This window comes from Ammospiza nelsoni, chromosome 22, assembly GCF_027579445.1.
Source record: "Ammospiza nelsoni isolate bAmmNel1 chromosome 22, bAmmNel1.pri, whole genome shotgun sequence".
Taxonomy (NCBI): domain Eukaryota; kingdom Metazoa; phylum Chordata; class Aves; order Passeriformes; family Passerellidae; genus Ammospiza; species Ammospiza nelsoni.
In genome coordinates, this window is record NC_080654.1 from 4,672,140 (window position 1) to 4,695,813 (window position 23,674).

Genomic DNA, 23,674 nt, shown 5'->3' on the forward strand with positions numbered 1-23,674 from the left:
ACACCCAGGAAAAAAAAACCCACAAAAAAACCCCAAACCAAAACACTGAACAAAAAGAGCCCTCAAAAACCAAAAAACCCAAAACCAATACAAAAACCAAGAAAAAAACCAAACTAACAAAAACCAAAACAAAAAAAGCTCCAAACAAAAAAACCCCCAAAACCACCCCCAAAACAAAACAAAAAAAACCCCAAAAAACCCCCAAAACAAAACAACAAAAAACCCCCAAAAACCAAAAAACCACCCCCCAAAAAACCAAAACAAACAAACAAACATAAAAAAAAACCTACAAAAAAAAAAACCCCAAGTCAAACAAAATAACTGCTGCAGAATAAATACATAACACACATTTTGGACATCTCTGACTTGCTGATCAATCGTTTGGTTACAGGCAGTTCTGCATTTCACGTAACACGACTTTAAGTACAATTTTACTTCTCAAATGCTTGCCCCTGCCTGGATTTCTCTCTCCTGGGCACAGGTGAGTGTATGGCCTCAAAACAGACCTAAAAAGCTCAAGGAAAGCAGTTGGGAAATCTGTCTGTCCCCTTCCATGTCTGAAGCTGTTCTGCCCCATTAGAGTGACCCATCCCAGAAGAAGGGCTCTACTCTGATAATCAGGCAGCAGAAGCTGGAGACACACAACTAAAAGGCACATAATTATTATTTTTTCCCTAAGGACAATCACTGTATGAATTTATTGCTTGTGAAACACACTATTCTGGCATAATGGTGTCTGATAAGCAGAGCAGGTATCCCACAGGCACATGCAGAAAAGGGTTCTGCCCCTTCACTCTCTAACCACAGGTCTAGTGTACATATCTCTATATTTTTATAACTACTGGTTCACTCCAATCTCTCAGCACTTCCCAAGCACTCATTTCTATCAGCCTTGACCCCACTGGAGAAGCTTCTGCAATGGAGTGTTTTGGTTTTCAATCTCAAATAATAAAAACACTGAATAATTATTTCCTCTAAGAACCAGAGGGCAGCTCTTTCCATCTAAAGTGAATGGACCATCAAAGAAAATTATTAAAACAATCTCTGACAAATGGAATGAGGCCACCAAAGACCTCTGGGTTGTTGTGCAGACATTGATCAGAGTTTTTGGCTATTGTAACATGGTATAGAACAGACAATTCTGAGAGAAGCCCCCCTGACTGATGGAGCTGTTCCCACCCTTCCCTTTCTTAGATTTAATCTACACATTGATATGGCATGAATTTGTGTGGGTATGCCTGCTGCTCTTATCTGGAGAAACAGAAGGTAAGGGAGGTTTTTAATCTCTTCAGTCCAACCCAGAGGTAAAGCACCATCAGAGGACCTTCCCTTAGCTCACCAGAAGCACCTATGTTGCCACATTGAACTTTGTGATTTGCTTGCAAGGACAGCAAAGAGGTAAGGAATCAGATGATCTTCAGCATCTTCCAACTCAGCTTCATTTGGTGTGACACTTAACTGTTATGACTCCTGGAGTCAGCTCCCTGATTGGTTTATATTTGGAAAAATGTCCAGGAATTATTGTGTAACATCCAGTCCTGTGTATGTTGTGGATGAAATGAGGCTTCCAGCTTGCAACTTGCCTCAAAAAAGCTGGATTTCCATTCCAAAAAACCATTTTTTAAAGCCAATGAATCACTGATGAAAGTTCAAGTAAACAGCACTTTCAAGAAACAGTGGATGAGGAGCAGAATCAAAAATGAAGGCACAAAATCTCCTTTGGACTTCTACAGCAATATTCCTAGATATTACCTGCAGCATCAGAGAGTGAAGTCCTCCAGCAGCGGAGTCTTAGAATATCATTAAAAAACACATCAAAAACCATATAAAAATCGAATCCAAGTAGCTCTGAACAACACCTCAGGAGCTCTCAGCGACATTCCCTGTTTCTACTCAAAGTCAGCCGTGAGCAGGGCCAGGGCCAGGGCAGCAGAGCCCTAGGGGTCGATGAAGGACACGGCGATGTAGCGGGTGCCCCTGGTGGTGGGCAGCCCCTCGTGGTAGTGCGTCAGGCGGCCGGGGTGCATCAGGCTCCAGCCCTTCCTCGGGGCTCGGATGGAGCAGTTGTAGCGCAGGAAGCGGCAGCCTCCGCCCTGGGGGACACAAGGGACAGTCAGAGACACGTCAGCCTCCACCAGGGACACATGAACCTCCACAAGGGACACCAGAGACACAGCCTCCGCCCTGGGGGACACAAGGGACAGTCAGAGACACGTCAGCCTCCACCAGGGACACAAGGGACACCAGAGACACATCAGCCTCCACCAGAGACACAGCCTCCGCCCTGGGGGACACAAGGGACAGTCAGAGACACGTCAGCCTCCACCAGGGACACAAGGGACACCAGAGACACGTCAGCCTCTGCAAGGGACACATGAACCTCCACAAGGGACACCAGAGACACAGCCTCTGCCCTGGGGGACACAAGGACAGTCAGAGACACATCTGCCTCCACAAGGGACACAAGGGACACCAGAGACACATCAGCCTCCACCAGGGACACATGAACCTCCACAAGGGACACCAGAGACACAGCCTCCACCCTGGGGGACAAATGGACAGTCAGAGACACTTATGCCTCCACAAGGGACACAAGGGACACATAAACCTCCACAAGGGACACCAGAGACACAGCCTCCGCCCTGGGGGACACAAGGGACAGTCAGAGACACGTCAGCCTCCACCAGGGACACATGAACCTCCACAAGGGACACCAGAGACACAGCCTCTGCCCTGGGGGACACAAGGACAGTCAGAGACACATCTGCCTCCACAAGGGACACAAGGGACACCAGAGACACATCAGCCTCCACCAGAGACACAGCCTCTGCCCTGGGGGACGCAAGGGACAGTCAGAGACACGTCAGCCTCCACCAGGGACACAAGGGACACCAGAGACACATCAGCCTCCACCAGAGACACAGCCTCTGCCCTGGGGGACACAAGGACAGTCAGAGACACATCTGCCTCCACCAGGGACACAAGGGACACATGAACCTCCACAAGGGACACCAGAGACACAGCCTCTGCCCTGGGGGACAAATGGACAGTCAGAGACACGTCAGCCTCCACCAGGGACACAAGGGACACATGAACCTCCACAAGGGACACCAGAGACACAGCCTCCGCCCTGGGGGACAAATGGACAGTCAGAGACACATCTGCCTCCACAAGGGACACATCAGCCTCCGCCCTGGGGGACACAAGGGACACATGAACCTCCACAAGGGACAGTCAGAGACACGTCAGCCTCTGCAAGGGACACATCAGTGTCCTTCCTGGTGGGACACCAGAGACACATCAGCCTCTGCCCTGGGGGGACACAAGGGACACATGAGCCTCTACAAGAGACACATCGGCCTCCATCAGAGACACATCAGCCTCCTCCCTGGTGGGAACATGAGACACATCAGCCTCCTCCCTAGGGGGGACACAAGGGACACATGAACCTCCTCCCTGGTGGTAACACAACTGGACGTATCAGCCTCCTTCCTGGGGGAACATGAGACACATCAGCCTCTTTCCTGGTGGACACAAGGGACATATCAGCCTCCTCCCTGGGGGGCCTCCATCAGAGACACATGAGCCTCATCCCTGGTGGGAACATGAGACACATCAGCCTCCTCCCTGGTAGGACACAAGGGACACATGAACCTCCTCCCTGGTGGTAACACAACTGGACATATCAGCCTCCTCCCCAGGGGAACATGAGACACATCAGCCTCTTCCCTGGTGGGACACAAGTGCACATCAGCCTCCTCCCTGGTGGGAACACCAGAGACACATCAGCCTCCACAAGAGACACTAGAGACACATCAGTCTCCTCCCTGGGGGAACATGAGACACATCAGCTTGGAAAAAGCACCTCAGGGAAGGTGCTTAAAAGTCTCCTGCCATGAAGTATCGCCCTCTTTTTTGCAGCTTAGGGGGAAGTCACCTGGATGATCTGCTGTCTCCTATCAAGGAAATAAAATAGGACTTTGTCCCCACATGGAGAAGAGTGCTTCTTGTGTGGGCTGGGGTCCATAGCAAGCTGGATTGGACCCAAACAGCCTCCCATGAAGCCTTACAGCCATTAATTGTAATACTTAGTGTAAAGAAGGCTGATGTGGATCAGGGCAGGGTTTGTGTGCAGCCTGATGTGGATCAGGGCAGGGTTTTCAGCTGCTGCAGGAGCTGTGCTGCACTCCTGAAGCCCTGGCAGGCACTCACCTCGTAGTCAATGCCCACCCTGTTCAAGGCAATGTTGATGGTGAAGGTGGAGGCGTCGTGGTGAGGCACCAGGGATGGCTGCTCGTCAGGTTTGTAGCGAACCACAAAGGCCAGCTCAAACTGGGTCTGAGAGAGAAGGACAAAGAGCTCTCTGTTAGAGGGCTACAGTGGTCTGGGGCTTCTGAGCTGCAGAGCAGGGTGTGACACTGAAATTGCATCCCACTGCTAAAGGAGAAAGGCAAAAATCAGGCAGAAGAATGTCATTGAGAAATTGCCTATCTCCTAATACACATACTTGGGTCACACTGCAGGGTCAATTCCTCTGTGCTGGGAAATAGTGTGTGTATTGTTGGAGGAGCTGACCAACTGTGGCCTCAGCTCTCTTTACAGAGAGCAGCAAGCACAAGCTTTCCCAAGGATTTTTCCTGGGAAGGCAGTGAAAAGCACAGAGAGAAGAGAATTCTTATCTCTGTTCACTGCTCCTGTTGTTTATGCACATGAGGAATGTGTTAGGAAGATTGTTTACCTGAAGGATCTGGTAATTGGATTCTGGTGATGGTTGTTTATATTAATTGGCCTATTAGGTCCAAGCTGTGTCCTGATTGTCTGGAGACAGTCACAAGTTTTTCTTTAGTATCCTTTTAGTATCTCTTTAGTACACTATCTCTTTAATACAGTATAGTATATGTATATATTTTATATATATATACTTAATAGTATATCTATATATACTATTAAATATATATACTAAATATATATAAGTATAGTGTATATATATTAATACATATATATACTATATATATATACATAGTATATGTAAATATTTATATTTAATATGTATACATTTAATATAGTATAGTATAACGTAATATAATATACTTTTAATAAAGCAATTGTTCAGCATTCTGAATCAATGGAGTCAGATGCCAATCATTCCCAGACTTTGGGGTTGCCCTGCATACAACAGACATACCTTGGTGTAGTATCCTGGGTACAGCTTCTCTGTGATGGGTGCAATATAGTCCAGAAGAAACTTATACCATTCTCTTTCAAAGCCTATTTGGTTCATGTGTATGTCAATAGTTGGGACATTCTCATATCCTCCTTGTATTCTGCTGTCCTGAAATAGAATCAGCACAAACACCCGTAAAGATGGGAACCCTGGAGTTCAGGAATGAAAAGTACTTGTTCCTGGTAACTACAAATAAATATGATGTTTGTTTATCGGAATTTGCAGGATGGAAAGCTCATTTCAAACCATAATTAAACCCTAAGGGAAGCAATATTACCATCAGAGAGGCTGAACACTAGAACTTCAGAGGACACTAAAGAGGATTCAGGGAAAAATCAGAATTAATCAGGAGCAAAATAAAGTATTGTCTCTACTTTTTTGGTTTAATTTAGGATCTAATGCCTTCCCACAGGATAACCAGCTATGCCCAGAAAATGGTGTATCCCAGAAATCAAAAGAGCTCCTGACTTTACTTACTGTGTTGTCACCTGTGGACCACTGGCCATAATGTTCCATTTCTTCCACCAGCTCATCACAGGCAGTGTCAGTGAAGATGGGGAACCAGTAAACATCTGGGCAGGGCTGCAGACAGCAGACAGGTGAGAACAGCAGAAACGAGGACAAAAGAAGTTTGTTTAAGGCAAAAGAAGTAATGCTAAAATGAGTGTAGACTGAGGAAGTGGAAGGAAACTAAAATATTGAGGATAGAAATTTGTCTTATGATTTATGTGCCCCACTCCCACTTAGGAGAGCTGGAATGATTTAGCTCTAAAAGTATTTCAAGGTCATGTTTCCTATGTTCAACTGCTTATTCCTGAGAATTACAATAATATTGATAAAGCATTGTCCTAAAGTTCATTTCCCATTCTGATGGATAAGAGTGATGTTTTCTTACCATTTCCACCAATTTCCCTTTCAGAGCTGCTGTGTAGTTTTCATGGATGTACTTTTCTCTCCAATCCTGCAATTAGAAGATAAGCAAACCAGTAATTTCTGTGGGGCTCCTCCTTAAAAAGGTAATAAAAGGCCAGGCACTCATGCAAGCAGTATTTCACAGGCTTTGATCCATGTGTTATAAGTCCCAAAATTTTCTCTTCAAATTTTGTGCCTGTGCTCCTCATCCCACCTGAGAGTCACCATTATTACAAAGCCTGGGCTTCCCACAGTGATGAAACTAATATCAAATTTTCCCACTTTGCTGTGTCTTTTGAGTGTGCAGGTTATCTCACCTCAGGATTGCTGAATATTTGCCAGAGGTCATTGTGGAGGTGACTTGTCTGGTAATTCTCCAGGGACAGTATGTGCCCAAACTGATGCTGGTTTGTCAGGTACATAAAGACTCCCTGCAGGATGGAAAGAAATAATAAAGGCCTCACATTTCTGAGAGCCACTGTGAAACCAAGCACTGGACAGTTCTCCAAGCTGTTCATTTATTCATTCTTTCAGTTTTATTTCCACCCTGGATATGAGAAACTCTGAAGGGTTACAGAGACAGTAATTCTGTGTCCTGTCAGCCAGGCAGCCGTGAGATTAGGGTCTTCCTTCTTACCCTATCAATCCCATTTAGAGCAGTCCTGAAAAGGCCTAAGAACACAAATATTATCCACATTCAGTGGTCCATGGCTACACAAGGTTTCACAGCAAGACAGAAATGCCAAGCTGTTCCAAAGTCTGCACTGTACTGACCAGTATGAGTTATTTACATTTAGTGGTCCATGGCTACATATCATTTCACAGCAAGACAGCAATTCCATGCTGTTCTAAAGTCTGCACTGTACTGACTAGTATGAGTTATTTGCATTTAGTGGTCCATGGCTACATATCATTTCACAGCAAGACAGAAATTCCATGCTGTTCTAAAGTCTGCACTGTACTGACTAGTATGAGTTATTTGCATTTAGTGGTCCATGGCTACATATCATTTCACAGCAAGACAGAAATTCCATGCTGTTCCAAAGTCTGCACTGTACTGACTAGTATGAGTTATTTGCATTTAGTGGTCCATGGTTACACATCATTTCACAGCAAGACAGAAATCCCAAACTATTCCAAAATCTGCACTGTACTGACTAGTAAGAGTTATTTACATTTAGTGGCCCAAGGCTACACATCATTTCACAGCAAGACAGAAACGCCATGCTGTTTTAAAGTCTGGACTGTACTGACTGGTACAAGTTCACCCTCTCCCTGCCCTGGCAGAGCTGAATGCCTTGAAACTGCTTAATCCTGTCCCCTTGAGGCTGGCAGGCAGCTCTCCCCTGGCAGGCTCTCTCCTGGACTGACCTGGCTGCGAATGTTGTGGCACAGAGCCATGTCAGCATCCAGCTTGCCACCGTGGAACAGATCCCCCTGCTCCAGCTCCGAGCGCAGAGCCTTGCCTTTAACCATGTAAACACTGCTGATGTAGGGAACGTTCCAGAGCCCACTGAAACACAGCAGAAGAAAAGTGAGATAGCACTAAGGATGACAGGCAGCACTGCAGCACCAGCCAGGCTTGCCTAAATGAGCCAGCTCAGAACAGTAGGAAGAAAACCATACCAATAGAGATTGGCATTCCAGAAAAAATCACTTATATTGCCCCACAGCTTTTAAGCTGCACAAATGCTAGTCCACCAGGAAAGCAAATAATTGCTACTGTGTGTTTTTGCTAGGGATGTAATTAGTGGCTTGAATCTCTTCCCAGAGAGATCAACATATTTTTTCCAGTGATTTAAAGAAACTGAAACAGTCAAAAGTGCATAAGATGATTTCCAGCATTTACTGGCCTATATAAAAGAGGGTCCCTCTTTTTTATAGGCCAGTAAATAAAAAAAATTTATAGTGGCCTATAAAAAAAGAGGGTCCCTCAAGAATATGAATGAATCAACAACTCAATTTTGTGAATTTTCCATTCAAAGATCACCTGAAAATTGATCTGACAGAGATTAAAACAGCACTTTACAGGACTTTAAGGATCACACTAACCATAAACCCCAGGTGGGAAAACATGACATGAGTAAGATGAGATGATTTCAGCAGTCAGCACTCTCAAACCTTTACTCTGATTATAAGTCTGTCCCAAGTATGTTGTTGTGTCTGCTCAGGGGAGAATATAAAACTTCCAAATAGGAGCAGAGATTTATTTTCCTTTCCTATACACAAAGACATTTGCACTCTCTGGTTCTTGGACATCAATTTGATGACAATGTGCTGCAGGAAACTTTACATTTGAGAGATTTTATCAGGAAAAAGCTCTCTTTGCACACTCACACTCTCCTCCTTTGAACAATATCCACATAATCTTCCGAGCGGGCGTAGTATCCATCGGGGCTCAGGGCTCCCCAGAAATTGGACCACAGCTTCTCATGACGGCTTACCAGGGGGGCAATCACCAGCCTGGAGGCATGAAGGAAAAAGGAATTGCAGGACAGGATGTTACCACAGGAAGAAAAGGAAAATATTTACAAACCACAGTACTGTAAGAGCTGTTTCCTCCCTCACAGAGTTGTTGTTTTGTAAACTCTGCTGGAATGAAATGCCACGTAAGAAAGGGTAAATAGGGTCCCAATCTCCTCTCTAACTACACCAGGTCTGTTAGAATCCAATTTGTTCTAGTGACTGTATAAAAACAAAGCTAAGGATGATTTACATCCCCTGCCTAAAATCCAGGGATTACAATTACAGTGAAAAAAAAAAACCCAAAACAACAACACATAAGAGGTATTTGGCTAACATCTCTGGCACAGCTCTCCTGGTTCCCTAAACATCTCAGGGATGTGCACTGAATTCCTCATGTGAGACGAGCAGTAAGCATTGCTCAGACCAAAGAACTCACTTGTTCTGTTCAATCAGGATCCTCAGAGTCTCTTTGTTCTTCAGAACTACCTCAGCATCCAGGCTAAAGTAATAGTCACAGTCAGGATCCTTCCTGCACAAATCCCTGCAGGCAGAGAAAAGGAAAGTCACATCCTAAACCAGAGGAAGACAAAGGACAGAGCACCAAGAATTCCTTCACCTTGTAGTCTAAATGTCTTCTGGGTGCTCTGAGAAATTTGGTTTAATGTAACAACCTAGAGGGCCAGCATAGTACAAGCACATCAGATTCAGTATCCAATAACTGATATGAGACACAGCCAAAATCATATTTAGCAAACTAAATGTTTCTTCAGCTCAAACTGAAGAGGTTCCCATCTACAGCTGGCCCAAATCCACACCTCCTGATCACAGACAGGAAGATACCCTCCCACTAGTTCTTAGTTTTGCCACAGCACTCCTCCTCTTCAGAGATTTGGGTGCATATCCTTTGTGCTCTGTGTCTGGGTATATAGATGAGGACAGGAGATACAGGGCTATCCTTCTGTCAGAGCAAAGGACCAGTGAGAACTTAGTTCCTGAAACTGGACAAGTGAGCTGGTAGGGAAGTTGATTTTTTCCCAATATATAAGGGCATCAGAGTTAATGCTAGAGAAACTGAAAGGGTGACTGAGAAAATAAGAGCAATCACTTGATAGGGATGATCCTGAGAACAAACAAATGCTTTAGTTTGGACACAGGCTGTCTCTGCCAGCTGTCATGTATGGCTTCTTCACTTACATGCCCAAGTTACGTGCCTCAGCATTCTCCACCTCATCATCTGGCCCGATCACTTTGACAGCAAGATATTCTTTGCCATGCTCCTCTACAAAGGAGTCCACCTCCATCAAGTGATGTTCCTCCTATTCCAAAAGTAAGGAAAAACACTTAAGATGGGCTCATCCATGCCACTCAGCCTCTTGCCTTCAAAATGAGTAGCTGGGCAACAGCTCTTAAGCCCATTTTCACACGTTTACAGCTGGGTGATGTCACTGCAGACAATTATGCAATCCTGTGGGTGCCATTGCAGATAAATACTGTGATTACACAGCCTGGAAGTCTAGCCCAAGGCTGCAAAAGTGCCTAGAGTAGAGGATGAGGTGTACATTTTCCCCACATTTGCTAAGACCATCACTTCACTTACATGGTTGTGAATGAAGAGCTGGATTCGCTGCTTTGGGTAATGGAGGTTACGAAGCCGCAAGAAGAACTGGGAGAGGAATGGGGTGGGCTGCTCGATGAAAACGCCAATCAGAATCATTGGCAATGCCTCATCCTGCATTCAGGGACAAGAGGAGAGCAGTGGTGAGTCATGCTCAACATCAGACACAGAACTGTAAGAATTGTTTTGAGAGTTTGGAATAAATACAGCAGCCTTACCTTAAACCCCGAGAGGCTTCGCAGACCCTCATCACACACCGTGCAGCCAGTCTCAAATGTCCAAACCTGAGGAATGTAGTTTCCCAGGTAGTTCAGCTGCAGCTGCAAAAGGAAGTTTGCCAGATTATGCATTAGAGGACAGGAGTTTCTTTGTGTGCATCCCCACTGTGGGGTCATATTTGAACTTTGTTAACCTTCTCCATGAACTAAAGAATCTGAAAATCCAACCACATGTGGTTCTTTGAACCAGATCCATCTTGCTGCTATGATTATATTATATTATTGTTATTATTATTATATTATTATTGTTTCTCAAATATAAATCTACAAAGGGAAAGTCAGTCTATGTGGAGGCAGTAACCTGATCCACGGAGCCTAAAGGGTCACTTTGCAAAAAACACAGAACAAATCTTTCCCTCAGGACAGTCCACTTACCTTGGTGGGTCCATTTCCATGGATCACCACAGGCAGAGTGTCATACAACAAGTTTCTTGCTCTCACTCGTGCGTTTTCAAACTTCAGAACTATCTCATCTGGAAATGACATTACCATCATGTTAAGGATTTTATTGATAATTAGAAGCACGATGCCTCATTTATACAGAAAAACTGCTGAAAGATGAAAGTGTGGACAACGGATAACCGTGCACAAGTAGTTTAAGGCCTACAGACAAAATCTTTAAAGGAGAAAAAAATATCCAGAATGATCCTGTGAAGTAACAGGAGGATGCCTGGGAAGCTGGACAATGACTGGGAATTGGCAGAATCCATACTGACAGGTTATTTCAAAACTGGCAGCGAGGAGCAGCTATTGATGACAGGGACAGCTATTGATGGGAGGACTCAGGCCCTTCTCACCTCAGTGTTCTATGCACCTGATGTCTCTCTTTGTCACCCCTCACAAAAGTCCATTTGATCATTGAGGACGCTGAGGACGTTTCCTCAACACAACCATACAAAATCCTTTGGAAAAAGGACTAGCACAGATACAAGCTGCAGTCTGATATACTGAGCACAGGAGCCAAACACTACACTGCCATTATCACTTTTTACTTGACCAAAATAAAGATGGAACGTGCAAGACTGAAAACATTAGGCAGCATTGCTAGGAAAGTAAGTGAATCCCTCTTGCCAGGACTAGCAAAATCAATGAGCAGGTCAGGTCAGAAGCCTGGTACAGCCAGGGAGTGCTCACAGGCATATCTGGCTGCTTCTCACCTCCCTTGGCATTCCAGCATGGCTCTGAAGCAGAAAGGCAGGCAGCCCTAGGCAGGGCTCTGTGTTATTACTTGCACTGCAAGTCCCTCCCAGTTTCAATCCCCAAGGCTAATGCAATCTGACATGCCTGGAGATCAAAGGGGCTGCAAGGTGTGAGATGAAAAACCTGACCTGCATTCCCTCAAGTGGAGAAGGAATTGCAATGAGAACGTAGCTGGTCTCAATGGAATTGCAAACACATCCCAGAACTCTGGCACAGACTTTTACTAAAGTTTTTTCTGTGGGGACAGCCATTTCTGAAATACAATCCCTTCAGCCATAACTTTATTCTGGTGTCAACATGCAAGTTGCATTCCAAGGAGAAATGAGCTCCTTCCTTCCATCTCACCTAATGCCCCATTTAGGTTTTGGAAGATCCGGCTTCTGTGGTCCAGACTGATGTTGATACTTTCCTTTAAAAAAATTAGATAAACAACCTTAATTAGAACACATTCTTTACATACAACAGACCCTATGCTCTGTGAAAATATCCCATTCCTATAGTCATATGTAAACTCTACAAACTCTGAAACCTTGAACATTGCCAGATAATCATAATTTTCATTCAAATCTGGGACAGTTCACCATTTTCAAGAACAAGTTAAATATATTCTATTAGGCAAAACTGTGCAAACCCCCTCTCCTCCTTTTTTAAAGCTGTTGTGGGTGTGTCAATAAATCTGCGTCATATGAATGAAGTAGACTTGCACACAGTCATATAAACCAGAATACAAAAAATACACAGGAATGCCAGATAGAAAAAACATCTGCTGTGAAAAGTTTCTTGCCTTCCATCCACAGGGCAAGTGTGACCCCTAGGCAGCAGTGTCAAACCACAGGACAGGAAGGTGCAAGATCAGCTTGTGCAATCTTTGTTTTAAATCCCCTGCTGCAAGTCACACTCTGACTGAGTGGGACTAAAATGCAGCTCTGACTTTACAGAATTCTGTGTCCCTGCAGGCATCAGTAAGATGGATTACTGGAAAGGACAGCAGGGTGCTAACATCCACTGTCTGAGTGCCAAGTCAGGGGAATTACTCAGCCCTTGCATGGCACAAGGCCAGAACTGCAGACAAGAAGATTAAAGGGACTGCTCATGTGAAAGTATCAAAGGCCATACTCAGATTTGGGGAACTAAAAAAGTTGTAAATTTTCTACCAGCTGTTCTAAATTTTCTACCAGCCTTGCTGGCAAAAAAATTTCAAGTGTCTCTCTAGTCTGATAGCAGTTCCCTATTCCAAATGTTCCCTCTTGATTTAACTGCTGTTACGGTTTGAGTTCCCCAGGGACAGACTGGCCTCTGTAATGCCCAGCTGGGCAGGGACACCAGAACCAGAATGACCTGCATGGTCTGGCCAGTGCACTGCATGGTGCTGGAATCACAGTGCTGCTTCCAGGGTCCATTCCAGGCTTCTGTAGGATGTTACAGAATGTATTTCAGTGCTAGGCTGGCTGTCTCTAAGGCAGCACTGCACTCTGCAGTTTCACATCCCCTGGGAGGAGGCTGCTTAGTTCCTCCACACTCAATGGCTTTAAACACCAGCACCTACAGATAATGATATGAGCCTCCAGTGAGACTTGTTTTCAGACATCTCTCTTCCCATTCACATTTTATGCTTAAATATAAAAACTGCTAATAACAGAAAATGGGGGTACTGGCTAGAATGCAAAATTTCCCAAACCCAGAATCTAGATACACCTACTCTTTTTTGTGGATCCAAGAAGATTCTTGTATAGAAGAGCTGGTCACTGTCATCATCCTCTCCTTTCCAGTCCTCCACAAGCTTCTTCAGGTTTGGAGCATAACCTATGAAACCTGTGGGAATAAGGATGAGGAGGTGTTTCGACCCAGGTGACCAAAAAATAGAAGTACTCCTGTATCCACGTACTTTCACTTCTCTCACATGAAATCTCACTACACCCTGTTGCTGCAGAGACTCATCAATTTTCAGTTTGCTTTGCCACTTCTCCCACAGAGGTCAAGCAGGAGGAGAAAGCTGAAAGCAAGCTCTGTGTCTCACCTCCAGAACCCAGGAAGCGCTTTCCATCTCGCACCTGAGGGTACTTGGCTTCCAGCTTTCTGTCAGGATGGATGTAATTCTCTGCTGAGAAAACCACCTTGCTTTTGGCTTGTTTGAACTTCTTCAGCAGTTCTGTGGGGCCTGAAGCAAAGAGCACATCATAGCTAGAGAGAGACAGACAAAAAAAGGACAAAAGGAAAGGAGTCAGAAAAACATGTCATTGAGAAAAGTTTCTAGAAACTAATTCTTTGGGAATCCCTTTCTTTTAGTTCTGTTTAACAGTATTACATTTTTGGTAATGCAATTAATTAAAGTGTAGTTTTATTTGTATGCTGGGCATATGAAAAGACACTGAGACTCCAACCCTTCCTTTTCTCTCTTCACCTCTCTGGAGACTAATTCTTGGCTCTCAGGATGTGCTGCAGCCTACTTCACCTTATAAAACAAACAACTCTGGTAAGAAAAGCCTGCCCAGTTCCAAAGAAATTGTCTGCTCATTCTCTGCAGATGGAGGCAGCCAAATTCCACTGTGGCAGAATCAGGCACAACACTATCAACTTCATGCAGGAATTGGCATCAGCCTGTTCTGATCAGCCCTTCCCAACTGCCACGGATGCAGCTCTGAGTAATTCCCAAGAAACCACAGAGAATTCAGGGAAAAAAAAAAAAAAAAAAAACAAAAACAAAAAAAACCCAAAAACAACCAGATATCTGGACATACTTTCCAAAAGCAATTGATCTCACAGTTCATTTCTTTTCAGTGAGAACCCATCCAAACCACTGTAAGATTCAGTTCATGGCAAATTCTTTGCAAACCATTACCTTTCCACAAAAAGGATGATCAAATCCTTCTTATCCCCATACTGCTTCAGAGCTGACTTGAGGAGACGAACCTTCTGCCCCCCTCCAGCTGGCTGCTGGTCATCTCCACCCTGCCACTCCTCATCCAGCCCCAGCACCTGCACAACAACAGGCACAGGGTTATTGTAGTTATTGTATTTGCATTCCCCCTAGATGATAGAAGGAATGATAAATCTGACTCCATGTTCTCAAAAGGCTAACTTATTATTTTATGGTACTATATTATATTAAAGAATTCTGAACTAAACTCTACTAAAGAATACAGAAAGGATACTTACAGAAGGCTAAAAAGATAATAATGAAAACTTGTGACTCTTTCCAAAGCCCCAACACAGCTTGGCCCTGATTGGCCAAAGAGTGAAAACAACTCACAGCAGAATGCAATGAAACAATCACCTGTGGGTAAACAATCTCCAAACACACTCCAAAGCAGCAAAATACAGGAGAATCAAATGAGACAACAACTGTTTTCTTTTTCTCTGAGGCTTCTCAGCTTCCCAGGTGAAAAATCCTGGGAGAAGGGATTTTTCCAGAAAATGTGAATGCCACACAGGGTCACCTCAACAGGGCACTTTCCCAGCAAGGCTCACAGGAAAGAACCAGAACCCACAAACTTAGTGGTTCTGATAACTCCCAGTGCAAATCACAGCAAAAATAACAGCCCCAGGACAAAAGGACTAGGCAGCCTTTGATCCAGTCTCTGGGCTGGACAATCAGTGTCACAAGGTAACACAAAGCACTCCTGGCCACAGGGACAGGAGCACACTCTGTACTGTGTGTCCTGGCAGTGCAATGCAAAAGTGCCATGAGGCTCCCTTGAGCAGGAGTTATGGATCCCATCTCAAGCCAACACTCAGGACACTGCAGAAATGACCCAGTCACAGCACTTTTCAGCCAGCTGAGAAGATATGTGTGTCCCCTTTTGAGCTTTCATTTAATCACTGTGGGGCCAAATCTGACCCATTCCACAATTTGAAATTCCCTTTGACCAACTGTCGCCACATTCCTCTTCACAGAGAAAAGCAAGGCACAGAGAAAAGCAAGGCGCAGTTCTTCCCAAGAATATTTCTGGGTTTCACATTCTCTGAACCTCAGAGAAAGGAAAAACAATTCTCATCATTTGCTGTGCCAAAGTAGAATGCAAAATGGAGATTGTTTACCCAAAGTGATGGTGTTTTGTTTCCTTGGCCTATCAGGGCGTGTGTGTGTGTCAGGACTGTTGGCTGACAGTCACAAAATTCTGTACAGTTGTGTGGAGTTGAGTGCTTGGCAGATTCAGGTTATATATAATACAATATAATGTAATATAATATAGAATAATACAGTATATTAAAGTAATTAATTAGCCTGATAAGATGGAGTCAGATGCATCATTCCTTCCTTCATTGGGGATTTCCCTGCAAATTTGATAATTAACCCCTATGGAAGGTGCTAGAAATCACCTGGATTTTGTAGTTGAAGAATTGGGCTGATCTCCTGAAGCGCTGGAATCCCTCAGTCTGCTTGGTGGCCACAGTCAGAACCAGCAGATTTTCTGCACACAGAGAAAAGCACAAGAGATACTCAATGTGTGTGGTTTTCACAACCTAACTTGATTGTGGGTATAAAATGAGAGATTTTGTAAAGATACAATTTCATTGCCTGAGTTCTGAGATTAAAAAAAAGAAAATAAAATGTATTTAGTGGGGTTTTTGCCCTGCTAGTGAAAGCTACAATTCTCTCACATAGAGTACAAAATAAATTAAAATTGAAGATAAAAAATAGCACTACTACAAAATGCCCATCTGAAAGTCATCAATTTAATGCAGTTTTGACTTTCTGCTCCCCACAGAGCTGCTTTTTTGTCACTCAGCATTGCCTGGATGTAGGGAAAAGAAAAATTAGACTAAATGTTATTTTTCTCTCTCCATGGCTGCTTCAATTTTCTAGTCCATCCCTGAGGCATTTTCCAGTTTTTCATACATATTCAATGTGAATTTAATTGTGCTATAATTTTAATTTACATTCTCCTCCCAAACTTGCTTTTTATTTCCAGTCCCTTAAAAATCATAAAACTTAATCCTGAAGTTTTCTTTCAGAAGTTTCTCTGTGGTACCCTGGAATATGATTTTTACGTGGAATTTCTGCTTTCCTCATTGCAATGATGAAACGTTATACTTCACAGTTTTGCTGAAGCAGGAATTTGTATAGGTTCTGGCAACAGAGCTTAAATGCCAATCCTGGCCATCCGTTTTAAACATCAGAAAATACCAGGAAAAACTGAAAGGACATTTTCTTGGCCTCAGCAGGCATTTTTGGAACAATGATTTTTTTCAATGGATGTACCAGATGTATCTCCCTCATGTACCCAAACTGATACTCTGCCTAGTCTTAGAGAGGAAGGATCTAGAAGTTTAGGTGCACCTCACAAAGGGAGCAAAAGTGAAAAATAAGTGTAAGACTCCAAACCAGGAAGAAAGAAGATATTACCAAAGAAATTCCTGAAATCCTTTACCTGCATCAGAATAAAAAAGAGACGAGAGATTGAGAACAATCAATAGGTGAGGTCTAATTGTATTTATTAGACAACCCTCAAATTCTAGTACATGAGGGGAGAAAGCATATGATAATAGGAAGGAAAGAAAAGGGGAAAAGCAAAGGGGAAAAGCAAAGGGGAAAAGCAAAGGGGAAAAGCAAAGGGGAAAAGCAAAGGGGAAAAGCAAAGGGGAAAAGCAAAGGGGAAAAGCAAAGGGGAAAAGCAAAGGGGAAAAGCAAAGGGGAAAAGCAAAGGGGAAAAGCAAAGGGGGAAAGCAAAGGGGGAAAGCAAAGGGGGAAAGCAAAGGGGGAAAGCAAAGGGGGAAAGCAAAGGGGGAAAGCAAAGGATCCTGACTGCTCTGCAATTATTTCAGCCCACAATCTCAGGCCTCTCACATTAAATAAATCACTAATTCATTTTTGTTCTGCCATCCCAAAGAAGCCACACGCTGTTTATGACTTGACTGCCAAAAGTTTGCTGGACAGGATGAGTGCTAAAGGCTCACACAGAACAGGAAGTGGTGTCCTGTTTCTACGACAGAAAAGTTCTCCCCATGCAGTTTGTGAGCTCAGAGGAGCACAAAAACCAGTACAAAGACCACTCTCATCCCCAGCAGAATCCCAAGTTACAGATTCCTGTGGGGCAGGACACAGAGACACCAAGCTCAGTTTCTGTTCTAATAACTCTGTGCAGTAGCCATAGCTTTCCATCCCAAGAGACATTCCTCCAGCCCAGCACTGAAGTTTGTGCTGAGCTATGTTGCCTCCAACTCCTTCTGCTTTAACTCTTTCCTTTCTTTACAAAGATTTTGCTGAACACTCACACAGCTGACAGATACTTTAAAGGACAGAGCAGTAAACTCTCCCACTTTCAATATCACACGCAAACTTTCCAAAATTCCCTAAACAGATTGATCCATCCCAGTTTCCCATATCACAGGCAATTTCCACATGCAGAAATGCAGCTTGTTCTGCTGAGCCAGGCTCCTGGGCCCAGAGGCTCCCTGGGCCACACTAACAACTAGGAATTGTAAAAATACATTTAATAATGGCATGGCTGCAAAAAACAAAGCAAGCACTGGACTCAGAACCAGGGGAGCTGGACTGTATTGCTGGTTCTGCTATTCAACAAGGGGCTAATCCTGCTATCCCTGTTTTTCCATCTGTAGAATGACAGAAGAGGACATTTACCTCACTTGTGGAGGTTTTAGAGCTCTACAGGTGAAAAGGATTCTGTAAGAACAAAGCACTGGATCAGGAACCTTGATACCAAGATCACAATGAAACGATTCAGTAAACATCTGAGCTTTTATAAAGAATAAAAATCAGAGACCAGATGAGTTCAGAAACAAAAAAATTAAAGTTATTTACTTCTGCCCTAAATCTACAGGGAATGCACAGCTGCAGCTGTATTTCAGGACAAGGAATGAATTTATCCTCAGGCTGTGATTTGGGAAATCTTACTGTGTCACTTCCTGTTAAGACAGTGTCTAAGAAAATAACATTAATATGGGGATCAAATAGAAAGAAAAATCAGTGCACAATTTAACAGTGGATAATATAATATCTGTATTATATTTACAGAAGATTTTTTAAAAATTCTATCAACTACAAATAACTGTGTTGAGAGTTTTTGCACAGCTATAAAAGAACATCCAAGAGAGAAGACAGGTATCATTACTCTCATATTACTCTGGGGAAGCTGAGGCACAGGAAAGATGTGGCATTTTCTCTTTGAGCCATGCCAAAAGTGATGGCTCAGAAAACAGGTAATTCCAAATTCCTCTTCCTAACCAATTTACCTCATTCTCTTTCCCAGCCCTCAGTTTTATATCTCTAGTGCATTCTAAAACCTTCCTAAAACCATGGAAGATTTGGGATGGGCAAGGAAGGCAGGATAGCACAGAGATTCTTTGTTTTAATTATGCCACTATAGCCAAGGAACTCCCAACACCCCCATAGATGCACACTAACTGTATTAACTAATGTACATAGTTATACCAGAATCTCACTGTGAAGGGAAATATTACACACAACAAGATGAAATCTCCTCCTAATTGCCACTTCTCTAATGAAGACAGAGATAATTATCCAAACCTCTTGGCAGAGTGACAGTGTATGAACCACTCTGTCAGTGCAGCTGACAATGTGAAGCTGCCCTAATCCTGTGCTGTTCTACCAACCACTCTAGAGCTTCTACTGAATGTTTACAGAGGGGAGACACAGACTGATGCTATTTTAGGAGCATCCCTGATCTTGAGTCACAGCGCGGTCAGTCTGGAATCAAACGCTCTCCTGTAACCCAATTCTTGAACCACCTAAATTCAAAATTCTTGAATTCTTGAACCGCCTGAGTTCAAAACCAGGCAGTGGCTGATCCAGGTGGGATGAAGGACCGAGAGTCCCTCACGGGGCTGGAATGATGCTGTCTCAGCACAGCCAGAAGCTCCAGGTCTGCTCACGGTGCCGCAGGCTCGGCTTGGGCAGCGTTGGGCAGCCGGGGCAGGGCACGGAGGCCACAGCGGCACCGGGGCGGCAGTGCCCGTCCACCAGCCGGCTCCCGGTGCTGCCGGTATCCCCCGCGCTACCAATGCCCCCAGTGCTGCCAATCCCTCCCAGGGCTACCGGTGCTCCCACTGCTGCCGGTGCTCCCAGTGCTGCCAATCCCCCCCAGTGCTGCCGGTGGCCCCTGAGCTGCCGGTCCCCCCCAGTGCCACCAATCCCCCCCCCAGTGCTGCCGGTGCCCCCTGTGCCCCGAGCATCCCCCCTCGAACTGCCGGTCACCCCCCAGTGCTGCCGGTGCCCCTGGTACTGCCAATCCCCCCCGTACCCCGGGCAACCCCCCGTGCTACCAATCCCCTCCCCGTGCTACCAATGCCCCCCAATGCTGCCGGTGCTCCCCCAGTGCTGCCGGTTCCCCCCGTACTACCGGCTCCCGGTGCTGCCAATGCCCCCCAGGCTGCCGGTGCCCCCCAGTGCTACCAATCTTCCCGGTGCTCCCAATCCCTCCCAGTGTTACCAATCCCTCCCAGTGTTACCGATCCCTCCCAGTGTTACCGATCCCTCCCAGTGTTACCGATCCCCCCCAGTGCTACCAATCTTCCCGGTGCTCCCAATCCCTCCCAGTGCTACCAATCCCCCCCAGTGCCACCAATCCCCCCCAGTGCCACCAATCCCCCCCAGTGCCACCAATCCCTCCCAGTGCCACCAATCCCTCCCAGTGCTACCAATCTTCCCGGTGCTCCCAATCCCTCCCAGTGCTACCAATCCCCCCGGTGCTGCCAATCCCTCCCGTGCCACCAATCCCCCCCAGTGCTACCAATCTTCCCGGTGCTGCCGGTACGCCCCAAATGCTGCCGGTGCCCCGAGCCCTCCCCGTACCTTCCTGCGGCGAGGCACGGCAGCCGCCCGGCCCGAGCAGCGCCAGCAGCGCCCCGAGCAGCAGCAGCGCGGCCGGAGGCACCATGGAGGCGGCTTCTCCCCCGCACACGGACCGGGAGCGCTGCCCGCGGCACGGAGCGCGGCTGCCGGAGCGGTGCCACGCACCAGACCCGCCCGGGAGGAAGCGGGGAGGAGCCGGCTCCTCCTCCCGAGCAGCCCCCGCAGGAGGCGGGAGGGAGCCGGGGCAGAGCTGCGAGATCCTGGAAAGAGAGGGAACGGCGGGGTGAGCTCGTGGGTTTGATCCCGGAGCTGCAGCGGATTAAAAATAGTAATTTTTTAATAATAAAATACTTATTTTTCTACTTATTTATTCATAAAATAATACTTATTTAATCATAAAATATGTAGTTTATGATTGGCTTTTTGCAAATATTAAAGTGAATATTATACGTGTTCTGTTAGAAAGTAATGGTCTATTAATTCTCTTCAGTAGTGTGTTAAATATAGTTTTAGGTTATAACAAAATGTTAAAATAGGAACTATGCTGTGTAGGATACTTTTTTTAAAGAAAGGACTTGCACCGAGATAGCAGCCACAGGACACCTAAATCTTTCAGAGAAAGAGAATTTATTGCTCCATTATCAGAAGAAATGAACTTCTTCCTGCCTCGCTCAGCCCTGAAGATACTGTCAGGATTATGAGGAAGAAGCTGACACTGCCCAGACAGAATCCTGTGTTTGAATGGAATTTCTGCATCATGGATGAGCTGTATGAATATGCAACAGGCTGTTGCTTTTAAGGGTTAATCCTCTGTTAACGTGGGTCCTTTTTTGGGCTTATTTTGCCCAGAAAGAGGTACCCAGACTGTCTGTAACTCTTTGACTCTATTGTCTCATATTGTCCTAATCCCAATTGTCCAAATTATTATCACTCAAATTATATTACTATTTTTATAACCATTTTATTACTATTAAACTTTTAAAATTTTAGAAACAAGTGATTGGCGTTTTTCACACCAGGGGTGTGGGATCCTGTGGGGCCGGGCAGCAGGCAGTGGATGAGCAGAGGGACAAGCAGGCATTGAGCTGTGGAAATCCAGGGCACTGGGAATATTTCTGTGTCTGCTCTGGGGTGCCCTGACCCCCACAGGAGCACTGACTCTGACCCTCATTCATGGAGAAAGTTTCCCAGACTTCAAGATTCATTCTGCCCCTGAGAATAAACAAAATATTCCTGTCTTAATAAGTTAAATATCTTAAAATTAACATTTGCTTTATGGTCACTTCTGCACTGCAGTGAATGTAAGGTTTAGATGTAGGGAAACCCTTCTGAGCCCGCAGGATGAATTACCACTGACACAGATCCTATGTGAGGCCTGTCAGGAAATCATCTCTTTAAATCAACAGAAATCACAGTTATAACAGGGTTCAGGTTAAAAACAAACACAAAACAAGAAGGTATGAGGAGGAAAAAAAAAAAAATCAAGCACATTGGAAGGGTTACACTGTATCTAACAGATATTCTCCATGATCCATAACAGCATCATCCCAAAGAATTCCCATTACTGTTTGTTTGTTCACTGAGAATATTCTTGAGTGTGTTCAAAGCACTTTTCCTTCCATTCCTTCTCCCCAGTGCAGGAATTCCCTCATAATTACCAGGCAAAGAGAACAGTTGTCATGCTGAAGCCATGAGCATTCCAGGCAACAGCCCTAGTTCTCGCCAAGATGATGATTTCAGAAAACTTCCTTTGCAAAGCTGCCAGTTTCCCTAAATCAAACAAGTAAAAGAACATGCTTTCATTTTAGATTTCTTCAGAACTTTCCAGGCTCAGACAAATCTTGTGATAAATCTGAAGCAGCTGCAACAGTTTAAGGCAGGAGCCACAGCATAGATGTTCCCTCCTCCACCTTCAGACCTCAGACTGAGATCTGCAGCTCAATGTGGATTTTGAAAATTGCAAGTTTCTCATTTTAATGAAGTTAAATCTCTCCAGTCTAAAACGAAAGTGGTTTTGCACACTCCAAACCATGAATGCCTCATTGTTTATGCTGCTGTATACCCTGGCTGTCTCTGTTTGACAGCTTTGTATTCTGCAGCTATGCCAGCCCAGCAAGCACATTTACCCCTCTTTCTGTGCTCTGTGTGAAAAACGCCAATCACTTGTTTTTAAAATTTTAAAAGTATAATGAAATGGTTATAAAAATAGCAATATAATTAGAGTAAAAATAATTTGGACAATTGGGATTAGGACAATATGAGACAATAAAAACAAAGAGTTACAGACAGTCTGGGTATCTCTTTCTGGGCAAAATAAGCCCGAAAAAGGACCCACGTTAACAGAGGATTAACCCTTAAAAGCAACAGCCTGTTGCATATTCATACAGCTCATCCATGATGCATAAATTCCATTCAAACACAGGATTCTGTCTGGGCAGCGTCAGCTTCTTCCTCTGAATCCTGACAGCATCTTCAGAGCTAAGCGAGGCAGGAAGAAGTTCATTTCTTCTGATAATGGAGCAATAAATTCTTTTTCTCTGAGAGATTCAGGTGTCCTATGGCTGCTATCTCTGTTCAAATCCTTTCTTTAGAAAAAAAAGTATCCTACATAGCATAGTTTCTATTTTAACATTATGTTATAACCCAAAACTGTATCTAACACACGACTTAAGAGAATTAACACAGCATAACTTTCTAACACAACACATACAACATTCATTTTAATATTTGCAAAAAGCCAATCATAAAATCTGCATTTTTCACATCTGTGTGCTGGCTGCAGCCTGCTGCCTGTCCTTTTAAGCAGAGGCAGCTGCCAATGCAGATGTTCCAGTGAGTACGTGCAACACGTGCTTCAGGGGGAGCAGCAGCTTCCTGAAAGCTGGAAGGGCCAGAGCTCTGCTCTCACAGCAGCCTCAAAGCTGACACCACCAGCCTGTTTTGGTTTTTTTAAGTTCTTCTAAGTCCTCTGATGTTTATATTTTATATATTATATATTTGTATGTTATGTGTTATATTTTATTTATAATTATATATTTTTATATTTATATATTTCCGTAAATACTTATTGTTTTGCATTCTTTTCTGGAGGAAGAGGAATTTGATGGACTGTTGGTTTGTCCAGTGTCATTGGAGAGGTGGCACTGTCACCCTCCAATCCACTGCCACTTTTCAAAATCTGTAAATGTTAGTCAGATATTAAACAC

General features: G+C 44.5%; 1 protein-coding gene across 1 annotated transcript; it reads right to left on the reverse strand.

Annotated features, from left to right (window-relative positions):
• Positions 1–349: 349 nt before the first annotated feature.
• Positions 350–20,635, reverse strand: PLOD1 (procollagen-lysine,2-oxoglutarate 5-dioxygenase 1). The gene is made up of 19 exons (XM_059487590.1): positions 20,469–20,635; positions 16,016–16,107; positions 14,535–14,671; positions 13,713–13,876; positions 13,395–13,507; positions 12,041–12,104; positions 10,871–10,968; positions 10,436–10,537; positions 10,200–10,331; positions 9,797–9,918; positions 9,039–9,143; positions 8,474–8,599; positions 7,508–7,649; positions 6,454–6,567; positions 6,120–6,185; positions 5,702–5,806; positions 5,186–5,332; positions 4,213–4,338; positions 350–2,093 (listed from the first exon to the last, which is right to left on the reverse strand). The coding sequence occupies exons 1-19, from the start codon at positions 20,551–20,553 to the stop codon at positions 1,938–1,940; spliced, it is 2,196 nt and encodes a 731-aa protein (XP_059343573.1). The 5' UTR covers positions 20,554–20,635; the 3' UTR covers positions 350–1,937.
• Positions 20,636–23,674: the final 3,039 nt, after the last annotated feature.